The sequence below is a fragment of the Coffea arabica genome, chromosome 7c, assembly GCF_036785885.1.
Source record: "Coffea arabica cultivar ET-39 chromosome 7c, Coffea Arabica ET-39 HiFi, whole genome shotgun sequence".
In the NCBI taxonomy this organism is placed as follows: domain Eukaryota; kingdom Viridiplantae; phylum Streptophyta; class Magnoliopsida; order Gentianales; family Rubiaceae; genus Coffea; species Coffea arabica.
Genome location: NC_092322.1, coordinates 9,044,022 through 9,071,834, shown reverse-complemented (window position 1 = coordinate 9,071,834; position 27,813 = coordinate 9,044,022). Strand labels below are relative to the sequence as shown.

Genomic DNA, 27,813 nt, shown 5'->3' with positions numbered 1-27,813 from the left:
ATTATTTAGGATAATTTTTTAAAAGTTTTAATGTAGATCTGTAAATTGGCTCTTTTTTTTATGTGATATATGTAAATTGGCTCTCTTTTTTTTTTTTTTTTGAAACATAATAAACTAGATAATATTAAACGATCGTTTCAGAAACCTCCCTCAATTGAGGTTTTAAAATTTAAGGTCTGATGATAGTAGTGGTTGTGGCAATAATGGTACTAATTTGAGATGCGAAAATATAAAAGGTTTAAAATAGTAAAGATGAGAGTTAAATATGGGTTTGAGATTTTGTGCATGTTTCATTTTTTTTTTATAAGAATTTTATAAGAATGTAAAATGAACTCCACAATTTTATGAGTGCATTTTGGATTATTCATTCAAAATTTTGACCATTGAATAGTTTCTGTTACCAAAATGGTAAACTCAAGGGAGATATGTGTAATTTTTTAAATTTTAAGAACATCAGATTGGTGAAGTTGTCGAAAACTTCCTGAAATTATCCCTAATATTAATAAGAAGCAAGAATACAAACGTCTGGTACAAGTGGCTAGCTCATGTGCCACAGGGATCTCTGATCTACTTATAATAGTATTACAAAAGCGACATTTGCAAAGCCGGACGCTAATTAGAGCGTACAACATGAAGATGAGTAGTACATCGGAGAGGAGGATGGTCCCGAGTCTATACCGCGGTTTGAGAGGCAGATAAGGACGCGAGATTGATAGATGGCGCTGGTTCGACCATTCATCATCAGTGGTCACTCCCACTGCAGGGTCCATTTTGGATTTTACTAATGATTTAGTCCTATATAATATAGCTTCAATAAACAACAAAAACAGTTTGTTGCTGCCCGTCTTGTCCATTTTCACCAATTTGATAGAACTTCTCCAGATTTTCTTCCTCAATAGGGGTTTTGCTGTTGAGGTTACATCGAAGGAATCATATGCATTATTTCAACATTACAGTACATTTTTTTGGATTGTCTTTCTTAAAAGAAAAAAAAAACATTTTCTTGAACAAATCTTGAATCATCTTTTTATTTTACATACATCAAATTATTACATTACATATATATATATGTATATATATATATATATATATATATATATATTTACTACAAAAACTTCAGAAAATAACCATCCAACAAACAGGTTAGAATGTGGACTAGACGATACTTCTCCATGTCCTTTTACTTGCTCCATATGCTGAGCCAAATGAAACCATGCATTATTACAAGGTTAGATAGACTAGAGAATGTGATCACTTGGAATCAAGTAAATTTTTTTTTTTTTTTTTTTTGTCAATTGTCATCCCTACTCCTACTCCTACTCCTACTCCTACTCTAATTAGGGGAGGTCCAACTAAGCCTACGGGGATCGATGGAGACAGAACTATCACCGGAGTGCATCCGTCTGAATTTAAAGCAGAGCCACAAGAATGGCATTTTGGTGGGCACCCCACCAAAGCCTTAAGAGCTTGGCCACCACCAGCCCAAGAGCTGGTGGTTTGGAATCAAGTAAATCTGATGTGGACTAAATGATGATTTTGCCATTTCCTTCTCCTTGCTCCTGCGCTGGATCAAAATCCAATTATGGATGCCATGCCATATCCCATCAAAAGAATAATAGAAATCATGATGAGCTTCTTCTAGAGTGCAACTTTGGTTAGCTGTGGATACTGAAGGTGAAGAAGGGGCAGCATTGTTTTGCTCTGAGATGCTCTTGACCGCTCAAGGATCTAGGCGAGAAATTGGGCAGCAAGTAAATAGGAAAAACAAATTTGATTGCAAGGAAATGATTATTGTGTTCTACAAATACACCATTAAGAGGTTATGAGAAATAAGATCAAAAACAGGTTTATGGAATTTTTAGCAACTTCTTACTTTTTGCATGCGAAAACATTCATTTTGATTTTGATTATTTGTGCGACCTACGGATCTACCACGCTTCAAATCATTTAAATCCAGCTGTGTTTGTACAATTTTCGTTCTCTTGTACTTGGACTGTTTTCCACCTTTCCCATGGTGACGGATGCTCGTATCTAATTAGCTAAAACTAGCTACTTATACATGTAATCAATTTGATTACGGAAAATCTAAAAACAAATATGGGAATTTTTTGTGGAAGCTGACTAAAATGAATGGCACCCACAAATGTATTGTTGATGATGGAAAGTGACAATGTACCCCATACATATATGTGTCTTCAGGGCAGGGGTAAGCTGACTGACAGTTTGTCTATCCCCACCAATCGAGCCCCTGGACATTGCACCTCAGAACCGGTTTGCTTTTTGCAACTTAAACCACCCCAATTTTGTCTGTTACCAGAACGCAATTGAGTCACAAATACGCATCAAATACGAGCATAACCACCACAGAACGAGTCCATCAATGTGGACGATTTCCAGCAAAGTCAGTGATAAAATCTTCTTTGTCATGTATATGTTTTTCTTAAGCAAGAAAAAAAAAAAGAAAAAACCCATCAATCCGTCCAATAAGAATCTTTAGCCAATTTTGTCCCCTTTTTTTGGAGGGGACAAAGAGTTAGTTGCCATCAATCGACAATCAAGCAAGGATTTGTTAGCTACAGTTGAGGGTTGCTGTGGGCTAGATGGGTAAGCAATTCTCGAGTCATCAGGACGACCTTGTTGATATGGAAGATCAGGCCTAGATGGGTTGTTAGAACTTAGAAGTAGTAGTTAAATTATTAACTTGGTTGATAGAAGATCAGGCAAAATTGTTGATGTCAGAAATATTTGCAGGCAGCACCATTCACCATTCAATTAAATTACTGCTATCTACCGTCGAAAGAGAGGCACCAGTGTTGCAATCTGCAAAAGCGACTAATTGAATCAAAACCTTGTAGCAGTCCATAAATCACATCTTTAAATTGAGTTTTTGTGGTAAAAATTTTTGCCTTAAAAAAAAAAGAAAGAAAGAAGGGATGTGGATCTTGCTTTACATATGTAAACTTTCGCTTAGGGGGCAACCTTCAAAAGTCTGTGGTTATCGAGAATAAAGCTCAGGGGCCCGACAATGATATCTGAAACAGGCATGTTGGATGTCAACAAGAACTAACAAAAGATCCTGCAATTGCCGAATACAGTTCAATCAGAGTGTGCGGAGAATGATGCGCAACACGACTTTTATCGCCGTACGAGCGCTTGAGTGGCAAACATACTGCAAAGATTTCTGGCTAGAAATTCGTGGTACAAAGCTCAAGAGGCCCCAGAGTCCCATTATGTTACTGTTTGGTTCAGAGGATGGATATTTGTTGTGTATGGACCTAAAACGGAGTGACGGGTGCCTTCGCCCATCTAGCAAAAGAAACCATAATGTATGAAATCAAATTACAATCATTCGATCTTGGTCCAATGACTAGGAGGGCTCCTTTAAAACTCTCTCGTGCATTAGGTTAGGTTGGGGATTTAAACCCCGCTGCCTAGTGCATTACAAAAGAAGCTTAGTGCTTTGTGCCTCTCTAGGTCAAATAGTTGCTGTTGTAGACCCAAAAAAAAAAAAAAAAGAAGGGAAATTCAAATCCGGTCTCTTCAAGGACCTCCAATAAAATTGGAACCAGGAGAAACTTGGATCCAAAATAGATGCTTTTGCAGAGTGGCACCAGGGCAGGTTACTCATTGACAAGTTAGACAGAATATTCACCAGGTCCTTGATCCTTTTGATCACATAACCTCCAATAGTTCTCGAAATTTTCTACTGGAGCTTGAAAAATCAGAATTCCTGCTACAAACTGGTAAATCCAGTAAAAATGAAATCTATCAATACAGCAATTCAAACTGCGAGCATGCAGTGAAATAATTTCAGGCAGCAGCAGCAGTACTGATTTTAGGACAAAGGTGCCCCTTCATGATTTTCTTGCCAGTAATCAGTGCAGCACCCCACCTGTTAAGTTACACCCCATGAGTAATATACACCTGAGGTTCGATAAGCTGTAATGAATGAAGAGGCGTGATTACCAAACCATGGAGAATACGGCCCTCAAGCAGCCACAAATAATCAGATACAGATGCAAACTCGAACAAATTAAAGAAAGTACAAGAACGCCATAGCATATTTATTTGTCCCAATCTAGTTGATTTCTCGCAAATTTCAACAAGAGTGATCCACGTAAAAGAAAATGTTAAAACTGCAGGCTGGAATATTACTTCAACAGATAAAGGGTGAAAAAGTCAATCATCCAACAAAAACCGGAAATCGAAAAGATTGATCCAGGGGAACTTTCTACTCAATCACAATGCTTCCTTTAGAAAGGCCTTCGAATTTTTGCTCTAAATCAATGATATATTTTACATGCTTCACAGAAACTCTCCCCCTCAATTGGAATGAGGAATGCACTCAATTGTGTTACATGAAGGATAAGGTAATGGTATCATATAACTTCCTTACAAATATACATAAATAAGGTTAAGAAACAAATACATCTGAGGTCAAAGGAACATATCACAACACTCTTAAGCACAGCATGTTGCAGCTCGGGACCCTTCTCCTTGTCTGTCAACAAGAACCATCCCTGCAGTGGTTTGAGCAGGTTGAGCTCTTGGTAACCTCCTTGCTGCACAGACCAACAACAAATCCACTTAAATGTAAGTTGCCTTATAATTTCCTCATAATTAAAACAAGTAAAGAAAAATCAAGAATGCCAATAGAAAACTAAATCCAACTCCAGAAAAAGAAACAAATTAGACAATTAAAAAAAAAAAAACAAAGGAACAAACCTATCTCGTAGAAAATATCATTAACATTGATAGCAGTTTTAGCAGAGGTTTCGATGAAAAAAAGACCATTTTCGTCTGCATATGCGCGTGCTTCCTGTAAAATGATCCGCAAGGGAGAGGTAAACATACTACATTAAAAAAAAATAGACTTAAAGCCAGAAGAGAACCAGACATTATAACAATATAGATTATTATTGGATATTGCAATTAATCAGACATATAGTGAAACAAAGTACATTCACCTAGATAAAATGTGACTGGGATGAGAGTATATCTCAATCCAGCCCCAGAAAGGACTAAAAGCAATAGGTCAAGCCTAAAAAAAAGGATGCATCCAAATCCTAAATTTAATAACCAATCAACATAGAGAAGATCGCGTATACGAATCTTGTACATTTATGTAAAATGATATAATTGTTTCAAACTGCCACATGTGATGCTGTCACAGCCTCCAACAAGTTCAAGGTTGCAAGCAGCAACGGTCCACATAAAACGTGGACAAAGATAACTAAGCAAAGACCAGATATGCTTGAATCATTCAGAGAAGTATATGAATCCTATAAAAGAAAAAAAAAAGGCACAACTAATGTTTCTCAGCATTATGTATCCATGGTGACCTTACAGTCCTCGTCTTCACTACAGATTTTGCACTTCACCAATTGTAGATTGGGAGAGCAAGTCAAAAAGGGTTCCTGATGTATTTATAGGATTGTACCGACTACTATCCTCTTCTTTTGAACAAGGTGATCAAAAGCCTAAACATGCATCCAATTAACAACCCAACAAACTTCTTCTCATCTATCTAACATAGCAATGACGTGGTTCTTTTTCCCGAAGATGTTAATGGATATGTCATTGGCAATGTATCTAATAATGTGGGTAATTTCCTGGTCCATAGCACAGCGATGACGTGGTTCTTTTTCCCTAAGATTTTAATGGATATGTCATGGGCAGTGTATCTAATAATGTGGGTAACTTCCTGGTCCATAGCATTCCGTTAAAGAATCAGCTTCATATTTCCCCTCCAAAATCATTCAATGTTGTTTGATTGTGTTATCTTCCACACTTCAATTTGTAAATTCACAGATGATAGGTTCTCTATTTCTGAAGGATCATGAGCAACATGTAGGACGAAATATCACTATTTTGTCTACTCTACTCTATGCTTGCAGTGCGAAGTAAATATCATTAAGAAAATAGCGGAACTATGATGGTGGATGCATGAATGTAGTGACCAACTAGATATTAACTTGAAAAAATAGTCACAGAAAAGAAATCAGTAAAGAAGGCACAACCAACCACAATCTATGAAAAGATAGTACTTCTTATTTTTTGGCAAGACAAGATTGTACTTACTTCTGCAGTCACATTCCTCTTATCTTCCATATCAGCTTTATTTCCAGCAAGCGCCATAACGAGGTTCGGATTACCTGCAAAGCAACAACAAAATCAAGATAATCAAGTCACTGCAAACTAGAACTTTCAAAGGCCTATCCTTATACAAGGAAGATATTATTCTGTTGGATGAAAATAACTTGACTGATTAAATTCGTCTTCTTTTTATCGACCTCTCTTGTAATCAAAGCATATATCTGTTCTTTTCTTAAATGTCCTAGTTAAGGGGTAAAGAGGGTTAATGTTGGGCACCTTGCTTCTGAAGTTCTTGCACCCACTTCTTAGCCCGTGCAAATGAATCCTGTCAAGCCAAGAGCTCCAAAAAAGTCACATAAACGTAACCACAGTCAAACCATGTGGTAGTCACATACATTCACCTAAAAAAACCCACCAGGAAAAGCCGGTAATCATAATTCATTTGATTGCAACTCTAAACTCATATGACAATAGCTATCAAAGATGAATTAGTGCTTTCACAACCAAAAAGGAGTACACTAAACAGCTTGCTGGCAAAATGTCTACAATGCTCGCGATGATCTCTATGCACAAAATTAAAACAAGTTCAGGATGCTCAACTTAAAAAATAAAGGAGATTATCAACTACAGCCAGTATTGTAAGTTCAAAATTAGCATCGCCTCAGTGAGCTGCTTCAAGTGAGCTCAATTCTTGAAGCTCCTTTATCGCTGAAGCTGTGTTTGATTTTTCATCAGAATTGAAACTGGCAAATTATCCCATGAAAATGTAGCTTGCATGAATATTATACGATTTCATTTCTAATAGAGAACCAAACACAACCTCAATTTAATCGTATATTAAGCATGTATACCAAGTTTCTTGTCATAAAAGTTCGATAAAATACCAACATTCCAACGGAAACGTACATGGAATCTTATAAAAACATGGTTTCATTACAACATCATACAACTCAAATTCCGATTCCAGTTATGATAGAAAACCAAATACAGCCTCAATTAAATCAAATGCTCGAGATTCAAGAACCAAATACAGAATTACTATCTTTGTATACAGCCTAAATGCATGCATAGCTAATCACGCACGCACCGGAAAGAAAAAAAATAAAAGGTATACAGTACCGTGCTAGTAATGTCATAGACAATAATAGCAGCAGCAGCGCCCCTGTAGTACATGGGGGCCAAGCTGTGGTAGCGCTCTTGGCCAGCAGTGTCCCAGATCTCGAACTTCACCGTCGAATTGTTCACCGACACCGTTTGCGAGAAAAACGCCGCTCCGATCGTCGATTCCTATATAATTAATTCTCCAATCATCTAATCCTCCATCATCTGGCTTAATTAGGTTAAGAAAGTATAAAATACGACTACCACTTACTTGAAATTCGAGGAATTGGCCCTTTACAAAGCGTAAGACTAGGCTCGATTTACCAGCTCCCATATCCCCTAACAAAACCTGCCAAAAAATTTCAAACAAATAGTGAGAAGAAAGAAATCGGTTATAAACTATGGAAATGGAATATTTGGGTATTAGGCTTACGAGTTTGGCATTGAGATTATTGTGAGCGGTGGTTGCCATGGCGGAGAAGACGGAGGTTTTGGAGGTGGCGCGGTAAGCTAAAAGGTCTCGTAGAAATGGAATTTTGATTAGGCAAGCTTGTGAAGCTTGAAGGAAGACGACGATAAGAACACAGAAGAGGGAGGTTTGAGTTTCGAATCTTTTTGGGCTTCAATAATCTATGACTTTTTAATCGAAAAGCTGCGAGGGCTAATGAGTTGAGTGAGAGTTGTGGGGACATTAGTTAGACCGAACAATTTTGATTTGTGTTCTTCACTTCTTCCCCACCGACCATGACTATTGACGGCAAAATGGTAGCAGAAAAGGGCAAAAAAAAAAAAAAAAAAAAAAAGTAGTTGTGCTATGGGTTTTTTTTTTTAAGAAATAATATTGTATCGCAAAATTCTATTTCAAAAACACTGTGAATTTTTGGTCACGGATGCAAATTTTTTGTTGGAAGTTTAAAATGAGGAATATTTAATCTTTTGGAATTAATTGCATTTACCTCCCCTCGGATTTAGCTTAACTAAGAGATAGGCCTTATAGTTTGGTCAAATCATATTTTCCTCTCTTGCACTGATGTCATCCAGACCAAACTAATGGCAAACCACTGTAGTCTGTAAAGACGGTATATTATTGTTAGATGAGGCTTGTCCACTGTTATGTTTATCGGGCGAGGGAAAAAAAAGAGTTAGGATTTTAGGGGTAGTTTAGGGTTTGAGATTTATAATTGTTGCTTATATTATTGAACTTGAGAAGTTATCGTCCCATGCCTAATTGCAAGGGTGTATTTTTTATGAAGTCAGGAGATTGAGGCGGATTTCGAACGGGAACAGTCAACGGAGAAATCTATCGGATCGATTTTATATATTTTACATAAGATGTAACTTAGTTTGCACATGATATAATTTATTTTTGCACAACCTGTAATTATATAATAATAAAATTTTGTGAGTTTCGCACATGATTGGTGTGAAAAATAATGTATAAAATAAAATCTGAATTCTATATTTTTTTTTTGGCCAAATATTGACCATCAACCTTTCCTGCAACCGTTCCTGCCCAAATCTCCTTTGCCTAGTTTGCCTAAGGAGAGGTTGAATTATAGTTTGGATAACTTTGCAACCGGTTCCTGCCCCAAATCTCCTTTATGTAGTTTGCCTAAATCTGAGAGCTTAATTTATACTTTGGATAACTTCAAGGGAGTAGATGCAATTGACCCTATTTTTTAGATACTAATGTCAAACTTTTAAACAACTCATACTGTTACGTTTACTGATGTGAACTTTTAAACAACTCATACTATTACGTTTAAACAACTATAAATAAATACAAATATGTTTGGTAATCGCGCCATTAAAAAGAAAAATTGAAGAGAGGGAATGATGCTGTAGACCCAGATGGAAAGACGATAGGTTTTTACCAGTAATCCATATAGAATCAGTCCAAAGAATCTTGTCTACTACATAAACAGAGTTCAGGTCATCGGAACAACTGGTCGAAAATTCATTCATGCATAAATTAGAATAACCATTAATGAATTCAGCTCAAGATCTTTCAGGCATCAGATTGCACCCGGAAGAATATTAGTTGATATTGAAAAGACATCCCGAAAAGTAAACAACGTCGATTTCATTGGATTGGAACAATACAGTTGGATGCAGTTACTTGCATCCTAAATAGATTTAAGTGAAATCTACTACCATGAAGATTCACATTCTTGATATCTGGAGAGGAACAGTTGCTTCAAGAATTTCCTCCCTGCAAGAGACGAGCTGAATCTTGTCCCCGCTTCCAAGTCGCTCCATAAGATGTTTGCGACAATTTTCTGCAGCCATGACTCCGGCTGAGTAGGCACCATGAACAGATCCCTGATGATCCACGCTAACAGCCTCACCTCCGAAGTAAATATTGCCCACTGGTGCTCGGAGCTTGTCATATATGTCCGCTGGGTTTCCAACCAAATCATAAGAGTAGCATCCGAGAGAGTCTGGATCAGATCCCCAGCGTGACACAAGATACTTGACCTGTAGGACAAGGGACAACGGACATTCTTAGTAATTCAAGGATTAAGATTTCTTGGATGCATCCAAGGGAAAAAAGATGGGCATGATATACCCATCTAGAGACCCAAGAATCAGAACATGCTACACTATTTCCCAATTAATATGCCAGCAACAACATATCCATAACTAAGTGAAAACCAAATGTGACTGTCTGAATACTTCAACAGCATAAATTGCTTGCAAAATAAGTGATGTTCTTTTCCACACCTTATTTTGATGAAAACTAATATCTTCATCAGAAGTTAGTTAAAGGTAAACATGTCAAACAAAATGAAGGCTAACAATCATATGCTAAATTAATACTTACCGGCTTTGTTGCATCAGGAAACATTCTCTTCAGCTGCAACATTACAAAATCAGCAGCAGCCTCATCTGAAAGCTTCTCAAGGTCATAAGCAAACCTTCCAGCTGCCATGTAAACAAGGACGGGATTGCCTGTTGCTTTATGGAGATTCAAAAAGTAGCCACATGCATAGGAAGTAGGTGCAGCAATCCCTAGCAGCTCCACATTTGGCCAGAACACTTTGTCAAACAATAGTGCAATCTTATTTTCATTCCCTACACCAAGATCTGATATTGCCGCAAGTTTCCATTCGGGCAACTTGGGTTCAAAAGCAATTAAGTTGGCCTTCAGAACCCCAATGGGGACTGTTACTATTACAGCATCAGCAACAAAATTGCTGCCATCTTCAATTGTAACCATCACCTTGTTATATCCATTGGCAATCCTTTTAACTCTAATAGTTGCAACAGAAAAAATGAATCAAATTCCAAAGAATTACAGGAAAGCAAATTTTCTAGTAGCTAGAAACTATTAGAACCTTAAATAATTTAAAGAGAAGGTTTTGCTAAAAAGTTCCAAAGGTTCCTGCACTGAAAAGCTAATAACTGAGATCATGTCTCAGAACAGATTAATAAGGTAAGCAATTCAATCTAGATGTAATGAAAAAGAAAAGGAACATCACATAAAACGTGGATGCTGCGCAAAATACTGTTAAAAGAGTACTACTACAATTATCACAAGCTTCAGTTGTTCGTTTATGTAGTCCCCCCCCCCCAACAATTGCGTTGTTAACAGCTAGGATAAATAAGTCAACAACAGAAAGTCAAAAACATGTTTAATGACATTGAAATTACATCCAACAGCATGACTAGCTTAACAAAAGAAGATACATAATGGAACATTTTTAGTACCAATAAAACAGTCCAGAGGGCAATGAATTCTTTTGCAACAGAAAACTGCCAGCATACCTGTGATTTAAACGTATATCAATGTCCTTTGCCATAGCTTTTACTAGTGGATAGTAACCTTGCACCATAAGACCATGACCACCAGAAAGAACTTGCTCCTACACATTGGATGCCATGAACCATGTAAATACTAATGGGTGACAAAAACCTCAAAAATCTTTACAGTAACATTACTATATAAAAACAAGTGTGATCTACTGAAGATAGTTCTAGCAAACTAACTTGGCTATTGGTTCCTGTATTAGCATATTTTAGGTTTTGAGCCATAAACTCAGGACACGATAGAGAGATGAAGGGGATAGCAACAATTGCATTTCCATTAGCATAACCAAATAAAGTTAAATAGCATAAGCAATGAGAGACATGAACTTGCCTCATCCCAGCTTCTCAGAGATATCATATCCGCATCTGCAGCAAACCACGCCTCCATTCTACATATGTACCATTGCAACACTTCGTGGGCAAGCCCTTCTTGTCTAGACATAGATGAAGCAAATTTATACATAATACAGTTCAGAATTGAGAATCCAGAAACAGAAAGAGGACCACATATTTTAGTACCTCAGTTCAGGATGCCTATCCAGTACAATTGATATGGCTTGCGAAACAGACATGTCATCAGTGTGTTCATTCCTCACTTTATCCGTCTGGGAAAAATTAAATGCATCAGTACCTATCGAATGGCCCAATAAAATGCTTACAGAGAAACACTGCAGAAATAAAGAGCATACCTCCTTGAGGATTTTCTTAAATACTTCTCCAACTTCTATAACAGTCTGTTGAGGAACTTGATGGCCTTTGATGTCAAATAGTGCATAACTGAAAGGAACAAGATGGCCAGCTTGAGTTGATTAATGACTTAACTTAGCAGAGTTCAGCCTGTTTAACATAGAAAGGTATAGCACTCAAAATTTTACCTTTCCAAATCATGATCATACAGCACTGAGTTGTCACCGCTGGTACGATAAAGAGTAAGCCCTAGACGGCGTATTAGAGGAGCCAAAGGATTCTCATTGCAAACACCATGAAGCCTGGAACACTAGATAACAAAGTTAGTAAAGTATCCACTTATGGTAATTTTCAGGTTTTCGTATCAATACAAAACAGCAACTGACTAAAACATTTCATGCAAAAGCCATATGTCTTAGAAAAGTATTATTTTTCCATTTTCCTGCACCCAAAAACGCAGAGACAATGAGAGACAGAGGCAAATACACACACGCACTCTCTCTCCCTCTCTCTCTCACACACACACACATGCGGAGAGAGGGAGAGAAAGGATTACCAAGAAACATTTTAATCACAGTCAACTCGAGCCATTTAAGACCTATTTTGAAACAAAGAGTTCAAAGAGTCACTGACACAGACACTGCAAAAGAAGATTGGAAAATAAGCTCACCACGATGCTCCCATATCAATTGGGCAACCAAATGAGTAGTCAGTGAGTATGCGCCCACCAATTCTATCGCGTGACTCCAACAGCAGCACCTGCACGATTATAGAAAGTTTAACAAGAGAAAAGCAAACATGAAAATTGCATCACCTGACATGGAAACACAATACCTTATCAACCAGAAAATACCTTAAAAGATGCATTCTGTAGGATACGAGCAGCAGCGATCCCAGAAATACCCCCACCAATTACAATCACAGAAGGGAGTGAACTTTGTCGCCTGTCAATTCGGGGGGAAAAAGCACCTGCTAATTGCATAACAAAAAATCAGAAAGTGTGGCTACGTGAATTTTAAGCACCATAAAAAGCTAAATGAAAACTAAATATAAAATTTTAAGAGCGTCTTATTGCAAGCAAACAACTTGGAAGCAAGGGAAGAAAAACCCATACCAAAAGAAATTAAAATAAATAAGAAAGTCTTCAATCTTAATCCATGGCATCAACAGACAGAAGCAAGCATTAATCAAAGATACAATCAACCAAAAAACTCGTAATCATTCGCAAGAATCTCATTACACACATTCACATTCAAATGAAAACACAATTAAATTAGAAATAGAATTCAACAAAAAAAAAGGACTTGGATTAATGAAATTCCAAGATACGAACCGTCCAGCAAATAGCCGGGGAAAGAAGAAGAAGAATCATCATCTGCAGCTTCCATGAGATTCCAAGTGAACGACGGAAACAAGTCGGCAAATAGTTCAATAACTCTTGTTTTATTGTTGGTCGAATGAACTTGAGCTAAATTCACGAGAACGCCACCAACCAAATTTCAACAGAAAACAAATTTCTCTGATCTAAAAGATAATCTTAAAACTAAAAGTTTACGGGTGTATAGGAAGCAAGAAATTCGAAATTAATTGGAATGAATGATATAAAAGAAAGAGCATAAGGCCGGCGATAAACCGGCTAAGACTAGATGAACACCGTAGCTTATCAAACCAGCTCATAATCGCCGGAAAAAGGGTCCAATCCAACCAATTCTATCAATGATCCGACCGATGCGTTTTGCTTCGGTTGCATAGATCGATTTCCCCTGCTCCTTTTCTCTCTCTAAAATGATTTCCGTATATCTATCCCTCTCTAGTCCTCTCTCTCTCTATAAACGTCTCAGGCTGTTTCTCCCCGGGTGCAGTTAGGCGAACGCGGAGGGTACTCATGCGTGGGGTTATTTATAGAAGATGAAAAGTGAACAGGAGCATGATCAGCTGGCGGAAGTTATGAGGATATGCGAGCCGTAACGTAGCTGGGATATGCAATTTGCACTTTTTTTTTTTTTAACGTGTGGCTTTGCGATATTTTCTGGGGGTATTCTTGAGATTTTATGGTCTTTCTTTTGGCCCTTAAATGGTATGCTCGTAATTTCACTAGCTTTTCGTTCCGTCCACGAATCACCCGCAAAACTCGTGTATCATATTAATAAATCCGACAAGAATCCAACGACCTGCTGCTTATCACAAGGTTCGAATCTTATCTCCTATCAATTAATCACTCTCTCTAATTTTCTTGACCTAATTAGCCCCTTCTTTAAATAGGTAGGTTATAATAAGAATAAGATTAGTGTCGAAATTGCCAATGAATAAAGAAAAAAGTAAATCACCAACAAAAACTTGTATACCAAATTAGTCCAACTCAAATTATACCAGTAATATAAGTTTAATTAGATAAGATGAGGTCTCATTTCTCTAATTATGCTAGAAATTTTTTTTTTTTAAATTCATGCTATGCAGTGTATCAAATTATCAAATTAGTCATACTTTGATGAAATTGTTTGAGCAAAACCTAAATGACATTCTCTCCAAAAAAAAAAAAAAAACTAAATGACATTCAAATCATCATTTGAAAGCACACACCAATAATTATTATTTTATCTTGCATTTATATAATTTTTTTATTTAACTTTATTTTGTATAATATCAACACCTAAAATCTATTTTTACAAGTGCTTACTAGGCGCTCGTTAAATAGATCATACTTTAATTAACTTGTAAATCTTGTATGTCAAATTAGTCCAGCTCAAACTATACAAGTAATATAAGCTTAGTTAGGCTAATTTCTTTAATTATTGCCAAAAAAAAAAATTATTCCCAAGAACGTTGATTTGACAAGGGAACGGCACAGAACTATGCCCATCAGCAGGCAAAGCAATTTTTTTTTTTTTTTAAATGTTGGGCCCGTCAGCCAGCTTAGAATTTTTGCTGGAAATTCAGCCCGGCAGCCACCGCAGACCTTTCTAAAAAAGAAACCGTCGGTCCCCTAGCGAATTAGTGTTGTACAAGTGTGATTCTTGCCAACAAGAGTTGATTCTTGATTGAAAGGTTGTACTAGTGAATCTTGTTGCTTGCTTATTTTATTCTTCTAATAAAGAAGCTGGAATAATTTATTGTCAAAAATTCAATTGCAAAAGGGAAAAATATAAGTCTAAAACACTTTCTGGATGTATCCTTAAAGAGAGCTTCTAAGCTCGAGGAAAGATAACAATCGGTCAGCCTAAAAGATAAGAACCTACCTATTTCCTGGACACTTCTTCACTTTTCTCCTTTTTTTTTTCTTTTTTGGTTCCTTGGTTCTCGTTGCTACTCTTTCTCTTTTCTCTTTTTGTCTTTTTTTTTTTTTTGTCAGGACAATTTGTTTTCGTGTTTATGAAACAAGAATATAAACTTAGAATGTTGCTAATACAAATTGACTCAATTAATAAGAATCGGTCATTTTTTAAATAAAAAATCATATATTCAAATCTTGTTGCTAATATAAAAATTGTATTGATGATTGATCTATAAAATCTCTATAAGCGATCTATAGAGACTGACGTCGCACCCACCTAAATTTTTTTCTGCCAAAAAAAAAAAAGAGCATGGAATGTCCAAAATAGCATGAGCCAGTCCTTAGAGAAATCTGAAACACTTGCCCTTGCTATTACTCCAAAAGGCATCGTTTTACACGGTGAAGTTGCCTATTCTCTTTCAATTGGATTAAGTGCAAAAATTTCTAACTTTGACCATTTGGTATTGGAAGCCAGCTGACTGTACGTTTGAGGCCTAGCTGCCTTTAGAAAGGTTTGGCTGCTTGGCTTCCGGGCTTACTCATTTAAAAAATAATAATAATAAATAAATTTCCTTGCCTACTGGGCTTAGTCAGCCCGGCAAGCATAGCTTTGTACCACTCTCATGTCAACATTTATGCGATTTTTTTTTTCAGCAATAAACAAAGAAATTAGCTTTTGAGTACTGTTCTGGGATTAGGTTTATTATTCAACAAAAAGTCTGGTTTCAGCTGTTGAAAAATAAATAAACAAAGAAATTAGCTGCTTAGTTCGATAGGTTGTCGTAATGGTTATATGCAATTATGACATCTGAAGAAGCTAATCATGGTTTGAGTATTATTAACATTTGAATTAATCTTCTATACATTGACAGTATATACACTTTTACCATTAGATGCATAACACGTAATTCGAATTTGAATTTAAAAATCAAATTTTACATATGACACATAATCCAAATTTGAATTTGAAAATCAAATTTTACATATATATTATACATCCAAATGCAATAGTATATATAAAATTTACTCTTAACATTTTTATACTTTTCATGAATTGTACAAGTGATATAAGCTTAGTAAAATGAATTGTTGTATCCAGACTCAACCCTATTGTTAGGAGAAACTAGTGATGATTTTGAGTACTATCAACACCTTTTATCATTTTTAGTAATACCCATAAATGTATGACAACATTCCTTGCCTCCTTTTCTTTTTTTTTTTTGGGGGGAAGGGTAGGGATGGCGCCGTATTTGAGTAATTACCTATCATCACCTACTGATTTTGTCATAATTTCCACTCGTCCTGCTTGTTTAATTGTTAGTTTTTTGATAGTTCACATAAATATTTGGTATGCGCGTACCATAGTAGGGTTAATCTTCAGATTTTGACGTGACGGATTTTACTTGATGGGTGTCGCTGAGCTCGCTGGCTTACGAGGAAGTTTCATGGGCAAACCTTTTCCAATACGAAACATCGCGCCATGAGCCGATAATGCCAACGGAAATGCAGCTATCTATGCCTTACAGATACAACGCTAGTGGGGCCTTGCGGATTTTAAATTGATAAATGACGTAAAATAATTGTAATATCTTCTGTGACGTGATTTATGTAAAATAAAAAAATAATTAAAAATATTAAAAAAATTGATTGAAAATAAATATACGATACAAGCAAAATATTATTTAAAAAATTTTCCTATCCAAACAAACCCATATCTCTAAATTAAATTATTCCATTATTCATAGGTTGCTTCCTTTTTTCTGATTTTATTGTATTTAAAATTTATAAGCGTGTACATGAAAAATAATAATAATAATAATAATACAATTCAATTTCACTTATTTCTTTCTTTTATCACCACATGAATCCCCAAGCTTTTGACATGGATGGGATTTTTGCTCTATAAACTGTCAATTTTTTTGCACTTCAAAAGTAAATCATGGTTATCATCTCTAGCCTACACATTTATTGTAATGAAGAGAAGTTACTCTAATTTGAAAAAACACGTTCACCATCATTTAACTCCGTTTGTTAAGGGGGAAGAGTTGGGTTGAGTGATAAATTAAAAAGGATAATAAATAAGAGATTTTGGATACAAAGTTTGTTACTTAACAAAAAAAGTAAAAAAAAAAAAAAAAACCAATTTGTTGGAGATGAAAATGAGGGTAAATGTAGAAAGCACAAGTTGTGGACCTAATGGTTAGGTAGCTAAACTCCTTCCTAATAGACTGAGGTTCAATCTTTTATTTTTTATTTTTTTAGTAATCTGGAACATGTCCCGACTCGAACCCTTAAGATCCGAGCCGGCACATCAAGCCGGAGGAGTGTGCCATGACCCCACGCAGCGACTTCGAGCGAGTCACGAGGGTTCAAATTCAGGATAAGATTCGAACTCAGGACCACAACTAGTGCTGGATCACCCTCGTGAGGGCAAGGTTCAATCTTAACCGGTAAGTTTTGGGCATTGTGAGATTAGTCGGGTGGTCCCGGATACCCACAGTGTCGAAAAAAAAAAAAATTAGCTGGCTGTGATGATATTGATTTGTTTTTTCAAGCAAGATTCCTTTTCGCTTGTAAAAAACAAAAACAAAAACAAAAAGGTTCCTTTTAAGCTGTGAAGAGACAAGAAATGGTTTGCAAAGCGTTTTTTTGTCCAAATTCAAATGGACCTGGAAAAAATTCAGTTCATGAAACAAAAATTGTTGTCAAATAATCTTAGATTATAGTGCTACATTCAAAATCACGAAAGGAGGAGCATTAATTTTTGGAAAATATGAAGCAACTCGACTCGACTAGTGCGGCTTTACTAATCCAGTCCACCAAGTTATTTATCGGACATTTGAAAAATCTAAATAAACTTACTCAATACTCACTAGCTAATTCCATGTTAAAAGTTTTTTTTTTACCTACTAAATTTGAAGACAAAAATAATAAGGCATACAAGATATATAATGAAACATTTTGATCAAATCAAATTACTACCAGATTTTATTATTTGTCACTACTATTTTTGAGAAGGTCGTATCATATAATTGTATGGGGGCAACAGATGGATTGGATAAGAGCATGACACACCGCCGATACACCCCTCGCTGACAATGTGCAATAATTAGGTTCAAAGATTCGCAGTTGAAAATGTAGAACGATAATTGCCATGAAAGCGTCCCAGCTACCCATCATAAACAGAAGAAAAGGCCTTTTAAAATTGGGGTGTACCAAGAAAGATACTACAAAATTTGATTGCCGACCACCAAACTGGATAAGAAGGGCTGTAGAATTATGCGTTTGAATTGTTATTTTAAAACGAGTTTTTATAGAAAAATATACTGCATGCAGCAGCAGCAATTTGGTGTATATCAAATAAAAAAATAATTAAAAAATATGTTTATAAAAAATTTTTAAAAAAATTTCTGTGAATAAAATCATCGAGATTCCACTATCCCACGGCACTTTTTCTTTCGAGAAAAACACGAGGCTATAAATCACGATAACAACTTGCTGAATCGCCATTGACCAGATCCCACTTGTGCAATAATGGATATTAATTGTATACCTAACAGCGTTACTATGTGGAGTGCTCCATTGAATGATCATGGCCTACCTGTGTTTTCCGGTATTTATTGTTAATGTGGTACTCACTCAACAATTTGTGATTGTCTTCTTTATGTTTATGTACGGCTAATTTGTTTCTTTATTCAAGGTTCAAAGATATGTTCAATCATCATGTCTGAGAAAGGAGGGAGGCGGAGGAAGGAACAATGAAGTGGCCAATTTGATGCAGCCTAAAAGTCAAAGCATGCAGCAACACATTTTTTCTTTAGCTTTTGGAAGTAATAGGGGGACATCAATAGAGAAACATTTGAAGAAACAAGTTACAAACCCTCAAAAAGAAAAAAAGAAACAAGAATGAATTTGAAGAGACAGAACTGTTTTCCTGACCTCCGGCCCATTAGGCACAAGGCATTCCAGACCAAAGATGTTTTGGGGACAGCCTTCCTCTATTACAACATCTCAAAATGGCCTTAGATGTCAACCTTCCTTCAACCTTGCAAAGATGTCTAATAGGGAGCTGTAAGGTTCGTATGAATTAAGCATTTTTTTAGGATGTTTTTAAAAATTTATATTGTAATATTATATTCAAAAACTTTTTCACTGTACATATATTTTAGGATACTTTTAAAATTTAATATTTTATAGCTGTATTTTTAAAAAATTGTATTAATTTTTCACTACCATCAACGACCACCACCACCTCTCCCCTCCTCTCTTCTTCTCCCTCTTCCTCCCTTCCCTTCCTTTCTTCTCCTCCATCATCCTCTTCCCCCTCCTTTCTTCTCCCCTTCCTCCGAAAGCCCCCACCCCTCCCTTTCCCTTCATCTAGTCGCAGGCTCAATTTGTAAGGGAAGGAAAGGGAGAGGAGAGAAGAGGAGGGAAAGGGAGAGCAGGAGGAAGGAGGGAAGGGGAAGGGAGGAAAGAGAGGCAATGGCTCCATGGAAGAGGGGAGGGGGGTGGTGACAGTGGAAAGGGTGGTGGTGAAAAAAAAAGATAGTGGTAGTATTTCTTATTATCATTATTATTGTCTTTATGTTTTTAATAAATGTATTTAAGTGTCTTTTCGGAGCGCTTTTAAATATATTGTTATAGTATTGTCTATGAAAAAACACCTAAATCCAAACAGACCTCTCAATTTTGGAAGAAAGGGATTAGAAGGAAGATGATATTCACACTTTAAGAAAAGTCTAAAAACAATTCATTCATCCTCTTTTTTAAATAAAAGAAGGATAGAGTGCTTGAATTTTTTTTATAGTCATAATATCATCTACTAAAAAAAAATGCTTTATTTTCTTTTCAATGTCCGATATCTCCCATTCATGTAAGCATACAGATAATTGGGTGCGTCCCAATTAATTTTTTGATTATTAATATTTTAGTCCATTTCAGAAAAAAAAAAATGTATGAACATGTACTTTTTTTAGTGCATTATAATTGCTTGTCTAGCTTCTTTTTTTTTTTTTAATTATAATCGGCTCATTGTCGCTGATACATTCAATTCACCTTCTTCGTACCATGAATTTTCCATTCTGTTTCGATACGCCTCAAATTATGTACAAGAGGCAATATGGCAATTAGTGTTTTCAGACACGGATCGCACCAGTCGGTCCGAATTAGGTTAAAAACTCGAGGGTAATAAAACCGATCAACAGTCGACTATGATCGATGAACCGGTATAATTGTATTAAACCCGGTTTTTCTCTCCCTTTTTTTTTTTCAGAACTCTAAGCCTTGACTCTTTAGTCTTCCATTTGACCGAGTAAACAAGCAACAAATCTGGAAAATAGCAAAAAATATCTCCTCTTTGCGTAACCGTAGCTCCTCCAATAGCCCACCACCGCTGCTACCAACAAGCTTGTGCACCTCCACCGGACTTCACCATCTCTGATGCCTCTGCTTCTCTGGTGTAATTTTCGGACTCCAACTTCAAGCCTCCACTTTCTTTTACCGTAGCTCCTTCACCACCATCGCTCGGCTCGGTAATTTTTCGCCTTTTCTGTAATATATCATATCCTGTGGTTTGAGCCCAAAGTGTGTATTGTATGTGGGAATTAGTAATACTAAATTACTAATCATGGGAAATAGTATATACTTTGATAGAAATTTTTTTTTTTGAGGAAAATTTTGGTGAAGTTTTCGCAATTCTTGGCCCAAATAATAAAGAATATGGTGCGGAATACTGGTTTTGGAGTTTTGAGACATAGGATGGACAACTTTTTATAAGCCCTGAAGAATTATAATACTGAGGTGAATCCGGCTAAATACCAAACCATCAACAGAGGAAAACATAAGTAAAAAGAACTTTATAGAACCAACTGTGATTAGGACCCAGTTGCACGGTCATGCCAAGTTCATTTTCGTTCAAAACTACAAGTCCAAATCATTGGGCCAGATCAGATGTGGAACCAGCTATGATACAAGGATAACGCGTACTAATGTGCGCTGTGTGCTTTTTCCTCCCCAAGGGGATGCAATTTTTTTGTTGTTTTGGTTTTGGGGACAACTTTAAAAGTTGGAAATTCGCGAAGTATTGGTAAAAGAGAACAGATTGTAGGAAAAGAAATGTATGGGAAATTTTTTTTTTTTTTTTTTATAGAAAAAATTGGTACTTTTGATATTTGTCAAAGATTGAATATGTATGAGATTTCTATTTTGTGAGTTTGGCTGAATCGGATAGGGATTTAGATCACTAAATTTTTTATTATATTTTGTAAATTCAATTTGCAAGAATATATATATATGACGTATTTATGACGTTATTCAGTTCGACCTCTAATTGAACTCAGTCGACTTATTGACACTTGACCTCTAAATTTGATCGAGTCGATGTCCGATTCGAGTGTGAAGACATAGACGTAGGGATGGCAATGGGGGGCTCTCGGGGTGGTGTTGGGGCGGGGGGGAATTTTTTCCCCCCGCTTAGAAACGGGGCGGGGGACGGGGGAGTATACCCCCGCCCCATCCCCCGCCCCGCCTCCCGTAAAAAAAAAAAATATATATATATATATATAATTATATATAATATGTAAGTTAATTAGTTATAAACTTATGATAATGATATTATTAATTAGATGTATTATATAATGTATAGTAGTTTATGTAATATAATTGATATTATCAATTATATGAATAATTATACATATCTACTAATAAAATTTATTAATTAGTTATACTAAATTTACTAATACATTTATACTAAATTTTTAATTACACTTTTTTCTCAAAAAAAAAGCACAAACACAATAATGAATTAGTGATTGCATTTGTACTAAAAGTGAAAACTTGACTATTTTAGTTATATTTATTTCATCATATTGGATTGTATTCAAATAACTTCTGTTTGATTGTTTTTATGAGTTTCAATTGTAAAATTACAATGAATAATAATTTGATGATATGTTGATATTTTAGTACTTGATTATTTATTAAAATGTAATTATAATAAAATTATATAATAAAATTTTATTAATCCCGCGAGGAAAGCGGGACGGGGGCGGGACGGGGGGAGCAGGAGGCGGGAGACGGGGCGAGGGACGGGGGAAACTAATAAGCACCGGAGCCGGGGACGGGGGAGGGGTCCCCGCCCCAACCCCGCCCCGTTGCCATCCCTACATAGACGGCAATGGCTGCGATAAAGCAAATGTGACCGGACATCGCATGTTATTTTCGGATGCTATATATATATAAAATATATTTATAATGTCATCCGATTCGATTAGAGACTGAATCGAATCCAGTAGAATTCATTAATGACATCTGACACTTAAACTCGATCGAGTCGATGCATTCTCGGTCCGAATCTGAAAGCATAGATGACAATGCCATGCCATGAATGATAAAGCAAATCTGACCTGACACGCATGTTATTTTCGGATGCTGTACAGGCAAGAACAACGAACAACGTGGGATCCAAATCTTTTCTTCCAGTCTCACCTTTTCCTTGTATCGATGCATAAAATAAATTGTTCATTTTCCATAGGATCACTTTAGAAAACTTCTCTTGAAATTCTTTGACAATTGCAGCTGCTTCCCCTAAAGTTCAAAAATTTACGCTTGCCTACCTTAGTGTTACAAAACGACTATAATAAACTCTACAAAATGTACAAACCATGAGTAAGAAATGAATTTAAATATAATAAAGAACATCCTTTTGTGCTAATACCTCCTCATTCAAAAGTTCTAATCGCATCTTAGCTAATTATTATATTCTATTTCGAGTTCCTCTTAATAGATTTCTTGCTTAATTCTACAAAGAGCCAACCTGCCAATAGGGAAGCTTTTGTTAAAATGAGTCTCCTCACAATTTATTTAACTAAAGCAAAAAAAAAAAAAAAAAAAGTCCAAACATTTGATACCTTCAAAACATGTCTCGTATTTTCCTCTAATGAAATACAATAAAGCTAGCCGATAGTGGTGATAGTTAACTTCTATTGTCATTTAATTTAGTTTCGAAATAAGATAGAATATTCATTAAATATTTTGTTCTTAAATTACCAATTGTTATCAAGATATATTTTCTAGGAAAGGTTATGTAATTTTGCAAGCCTCGAGGGAAGTGACTGCAATTGTTAGAACCTCAAGAAAGTTTCTACAATTATCCCTTCCTCAAAGGCGTGAGTCCATCTTTTTTGAAGTTATTTCCAAATTGATCTATGTCCTTTTTCCTTTGAGAAAGGTCAAAAAATGTTACTTCATCAACTGGCCAAGCTGAAAATGTTAATGGGACTTGTACGAGGGGACACAGAGAGGAGAAAAATAGCCTTTCATGATCATTTTTTTTTTCTTGTATATTGTTGTCAAAAACTTTAAATTAAACCTACAAGCACAAAATAGATGGGGTAAACTTGGGACTTCATGAGTAATAAGTATTTCAGGTCAGAAAACCCCTATTGCCAGCTATCGATTCTCGCGCAAAGTGAGATTTAGTGAATAATTTAGGTTTACATAAGCTCTTTTCCTAAGCTATAGCCTATAAGTATTTAACAATTCTATGCGTATTCTAATTTCTAAACCTTATGTGATACATCATTCTATCAAGTGATCAAAATGGGTGACTCGAAGGTTTGAACAGATCATAAATGAGTAATGAATATAATTGAATCAATATTCAGTTAAATAAATAGGTATATATATATTCAATTATTCATTTATTAGTCACTTAAAATTTTAATTTTTAAAATTTTTTTTGTCATGTTATTTAATAGAAATAATGGAATTTAATTGTTATTGGATCAATAAGAAATTCAAATTTATTTACTTAATATCCACTAATAATTGAAATTAAATATATAATTATTTTTAAATGAATATAAATACTTGTTCAAATTAATGAACAAGTCTGAACAGATTAACATAATTAAATGAGTGTAAATGATTGATATAATTGACTTGTAATTGATACCTCTACTATCACGTGATAAACAAACTTAAGATCATCCCTTGCTATTACCTTTCAAAATTAATGAACGAGTTTAGATGAATTAACATAATTAATTAAATTTGAACGGATTAACGTAATTAAATTGTGATTGACGAATTAACATAATTAGTTGAATATGAACGGATTAACGTAATTGAATTATGATCGACAGTTCTACTATCGTAATCAACATACATACTTAAAGATCATCCCTTCCTACCAACTTTTAACTTACATATTTGAGTGCTTATGGATATCCCTTATCGGCGGTAGCGCTGATCAGCCGCCCAAAAAGCATATCAGTTCTCTGCAAATTTCTAATGCTACATTAGACATTCATATTCATACAAACACAATATATGAACCGTTATCATTCATGTCATCCAGATTCCAGCTATATGGCACCAAAAAAAAAGAAAAGAAAACAAAATAGATACCACACATAATTTGATAATTGTTCGGTAACACTACTATTTTCTGTAAGAAGATGGGAGGAGGACAAATGAAAACATGATCATCATGCAGCACAGAGACTGCAGGAAAATTAAATGCTTCAAAAGTGTTCAGACGCCTAAAGCAAACAAGGGCGTTTGAGAGGTAAAGCTACTAGTACTGGTAGAACTGTGGGGAGGTGGGAGAGGGGGTCTATTTCCTATAAAGCTAGAATTTCTCTTTAGACAAAGTGAAGAACAGGAGCCTCTTGATGCCTTCTTTGACATTAGCCTTGGTGAAGAAGTACAACTATGGTGATTGCTCCTAGCAGTAGGATGGCCTGGTGATCCATGATGCCTCTCAAACACTCCATAGCTTTTGCATGATTTCAGCTTCTTATTATAAGGGTTCTCAGGTTTGGCAAGATCTTCCAAACTTCTCACATTTGCCAAAGATGTAAATGACTGTGATTTCCCGTTATAATGTTTTGATAATCCTCTCCTACAAACCAAAACAGAAACAATTAGTGACAAATTAACATTGCAGTTGCAAGTATTTGTAGCTTGCAAGAAAAGTGAATCTGATGCAAATTTTCTTTGTTTTTCGCCGCTTTACAAGATAATCAAAACTCATGCCTGATAAATCAAGTTATCAACCTGGTTTACGTTTTCTGTTTTGACAGAAGGAATTTTGTGCTTACTTGAACGGAAGTTCTTGAAGGAGAGAGGACATGTCTTGCAAAGGTCCAGAGTCTCCAGATGTAAGCTGATCAGATGATGAACTTGCTGAGGCTGAGGTAGGTGAAGTAGGAGTGCTAGAAGAGGCAGAAGAATTGACTTCTTCAAACAAATCTGAGTCTTCAGAAGACGAAACTTCTGAGGAAGATGAAACAGCACCGTCATGGTCAAGACCCTTTTTCTCCTCATCCATGATCCCATGGTTGCTTTGTTGGTTCAAAACAAAAGAATCCATTATTTTCAAGCTGATCATCACTCAAACCTTCAACAAAATCTAGTACCATGCAGTTCTCTATTGTACTAGGAGATCGATCGATGAGAGCTGCTATATACTCCAAAAGCAAGCAAGCAAGCAAAGAAACATTGGCTCTAAGGGCTGGGGTGGAAAATGAAATAGCTGGTCTGGTGTAATCTGAGTTGCTGTTTTTTGTTGTTACATCTTCCTGTGAATTGGGTCACCTTAAAATACCTCGAAATCTTGGAAAGTTGTCCGGAAGGAGTGAAGATACGGAAGCATGGGCTGGGGGAGAAGTTAAGGAGAAAAAGATAAGAGCAAGCACTATTAATTAATGTTAGTCACTCAACTCCTTATTCCAATTCTATCCATATCTGAAACTTGGAAGATATATAAGATTCGGAGTTATCCTGTTTCCTTCGTTTGTCCCCTGCCCTCCTTACCCACTCACCTCTTGTCCCCACGCAACTCATCTGTGCTGTGGATGTGCTCAACCGCGTCGCTGGCTTCCTTGGTGCATGGTCGACTTTATCCTTTTCATGTTATATTCCTTTTTATCCTTTTGCTTTCATAATTTCTTTTCTATTTGAAACATGCATCCCATCTTGCAATTTATGCACACCAAAGTTTGGATCGATGGGCCATTTTTTAAGGGAAAAAAAGAGAGTTTAGAATATTCTTCAAATATATTTTTAATTATTTTTTATATCTAACCATGTTGTTATTTTATATACATATTATGTCAAAAAAGGTGTTACGTGATTTAAAGAAAAAATTCTAAAAAGGTAATTTGAATCAACCAAAGTTTTTAAGCATTGAGATTTTTGTTTATTTAATACAAAAATGACTTTTATATAAGATTTCCAAGACTAGTTTGGGAACTTACAAGTATGCTCAAAAAGAAAAAGATAAAAAAAAATAAACGAGTAAGCAGAGAGAGACAAAAAAAAAAAAAGAATGATGATGTTCCGTTACTTAGTATTATAATTTCCCTTTTTAGTATTTGGAGGCTGAATTCTCAGTGTGGAAAAATATTTCAATTTTTAGATGATGTTTCTCCATATTTGTTTTCAATTGCATTACAATTCTTTCAGCTGAAAATAAACCTAGCTAAAATGAAGCACACAATCAACCTAAATTAGATCATGATCTTCTTCTTTTATTTCCTCCGCTAAACTTTCAAACTAGAGTCACATTAATTTTTCTATTTCAACTTTTTCCCCATCTTTTTCTACCATCTCAAGTGAAATGTTAAGAATTTCTTTGTGAAAATTTAGTAAACTGTCAAGGGGTATTAATGCATTCATAATGAATATTGACATGAAATAATAGCACGTGTGTGGACTTTTATATATATTATATACATTGACTTGATGTTCAATCTTTAGTTTATTTTTTAAAATTTAATATTCCTTACACTGCATTACATGTTGACTGTGATTTCCACTATTTGAGCAAATTATATATACTATTAATGAGATGTAATATTCTTTTTTTATTCATTCTACAACTGTGGGTTTAAGTCATAACTAATAATCTTGTAAACTTGTATTCCTATAAATAAAATTATTTTCAAAGTTAGAAGAAACATTAAATATAGGAGAAACAAAATTTTTACGATATCATGAAAAATAACTCTTTTACCAATACAATTATGTCGATTCAATAGGGGTGAAACGGACTTTGTGCGCCTCTTTGACGAGCGCGTGCTGCTGTTTGGTTTACGAGGCGATTGTGATGTGGATAAGGCTCACCACTCGACTCTCAATCAGAAATCGGTATTCATGGGGCGCTCACAGATTTTCATTCAATTAATTCCCTCAAATTTCCAGTTATCATTTACCTTTACCCACCCCACCTTTCAATCAGCTTTATTGCATGGCTGAGCTTCCAATTTCCTCTCTTTCCGTCTCTTTTTTTTTTTTTCTCTTAAGGCGTCTGAAAAGAAATGGACGTTTTCTCAAAAAGAACCGGGTTGTACTTCCAAAGGCAAAAGCACCTATCAGATCCATCGAGCCATTTTTTTCCCCCTTTTTTTTTTTTTTTCATAAATTTGGCCTAAAGGATGGATAATAATCTGTCAATCTTAATCTTTCAATAGTGACAATTTTATAACTGAGCTTTTACTGATCTATTTTATTTTGATCCAAGAGATAATTAGATGCTATTTTTTTTTGTTATACATGTCGTTCTTGGAATAGCATGACATATCATACTCTGGAATAGTATGACTGGAGACAATTACGTGAGGCTAATATTTCGTTCAGCTTTGCCATTTAATATTCCAAAGCCAATCAAGTTTCAATTGTGGATAGGATTAAGGGAACTAAAACTTATTCTGTATTCTTTTATTGGCACCTTTTGACCGTGAACGTAAAGGACTGGCAACCATTTCCTTCAAATGGAGAAAATTTAACGCCAACCGCACCCATGGCTTCATTCTTGTAGTAGTTCTTTAATTGCAGCCGTAGAA

The 27,813-nt window shown here is 35.6% G+C and overlaps 3 protein-coding genes across 4 annotated transcripts; all 3 read right to left on the bottom strand.

Moving 5' to 3' along the window:
* Positions 1–4,228: 4,228 nt before the first annotated feature.
* Positions 4,229–7,905, bottom strand: LOC113700142 (ras-related protein RHN1). The gene is made up of 7 exons (XM_027220646.2): positions 7,631–7,905; positions 7,469–7,546; positions 7,216–7,383; positions 6,373–6,421; positions 6,082–6,155; positions 4,726–4,819; positions 4,229–4,562 (listed from the first exon to the last, which is right to left on the bottom strand). The coding sequence occupies exons 1-7, from the start codon at positions 7,667–7,669 to the stop codon at positions 4,462–4,464; spliced, it is 603 nt and encodes a 200-aa protein (XP_027076447.1). The 5' UTR covers positions 7,670–7,905; the 3' UTR covers positions 4,229–4,461.
* Positions 7,906–9,130: 1,225 nt separating this feature from the next.
* On the bottom strand, positions 9,131–13,570 carry LOC113699182 (probable polyamine oxidase 4). Of its 2 annotated transcripts, none has more exons than XM_027219333.2 (10): positions 13,028–13,570; positions 12,548–12,663; positions 12,365–12,453; positions 11,883–11,996; positions 11,697–11,784; positions 11,527–11,612; positions 11,339–11,441; positions 10,966–11,063; positions 10,022–10,451; positions 9,131–9,675 (listed from the first exon to the last, which is right to left on the bottom strand). In XM_027219333.2, exons 1-10 carry the CDS (start codon positions 13,080–13,082, stop codon positions 9,361–9,363), a joined length of 1,494 nt encoding a protein of 497 aa, XP_027075134.1. In that variant the 5' UTR covers positions 13,083–13,570; the 3' UTR covers positions 9,131–9,360. The 2 variants fall into 2 exon arrangements, with proteins under 2 accessions (XP_027075134.1, XP_071913733.1); XM_072057632.1 differs by having other exon boundaries at positions 12,548–12,666; positions 13,028–13,235.
* A 10,812-nt stretch (positions 13,571–24,382) lies between these two features.
* On the bottom strand, positions 24,383–25,841 carry LOC113700155 (uncharacterized). The gene is made up of 2 exons (XM_027220661.2): positions 25,069–25,841; positions 24,383–24,869 (listed from the first exon to the last, which is right to left on the bottom strand). The coding sequence occupies exons 1-2, from the start codon at positions 25,356–25,358 to the stop codon at positions 24,500–24,502; spliced, it is 660 nt and encodes a 219-aa protein (XP_027076462.1). The 5' UTR covers positions 25,359–25,841; the 3' UTR covers positions 24,383–24,499.
* Between the last annotated feature and the right edge of the window lie 1,972 nt (positions 25,842–27,813).

Coding starts and splice junctions, on each gene's coding strand:
- LOC113700142 (XM_027220646.2), bottom strand. CDS start 7,669: ATGGCAACCACCGCTCACAATAATCTCAATGCCAAACTC. Junction 6,422..7,215: donor TCTATGACATTACTAGCACG/GTACTGTATACC, acceptor TTGGCTTGACAG/GATTCATTTGCACGGGCTAA. Junction 4,563..4,725: donor TGATATTTTCTACGAGATAG/GTTTGTTCCTTT, acceptor TGGTCTGTGCAG/CAAGGAGGTTACCAAGAGCT.
- LOC113699182 (XM_072057632.1), bottom strand. CDS start 13,082: ATGGAAGCTGCAGATGATGATTCTTCTTCTTCTTTCCCCGGCTATTTG. Junction 11,442..11,526: donor GATAGGCATCCTGAACTGAG/GTACTAAAATAT, acceptor ATCTATGTCTAG/ACAAGAAGGGCTTGCCCACG. Junction 9,676..10,021: donor TTCCTGATGCAACAAAGCCG/GTAAGTATTAAT, acceptor CTTGTCCTACAG/GTCAAGTATCTTGTGTCACG.
- LOC113700155 (XM_027220661.2), bottom strand. CDS start 25,358: ATGATCAGCTTGAAAATAATGGATTCTTTTGTTTTGAACCAACAAAGC. Junction 24,870..25,068: donor CTTCAAGAACTTCCGTTCAA/GTAAGCACAAAA, acceptor TTTGGTTTGTAG/GAGAGGATTATCAAAACATT.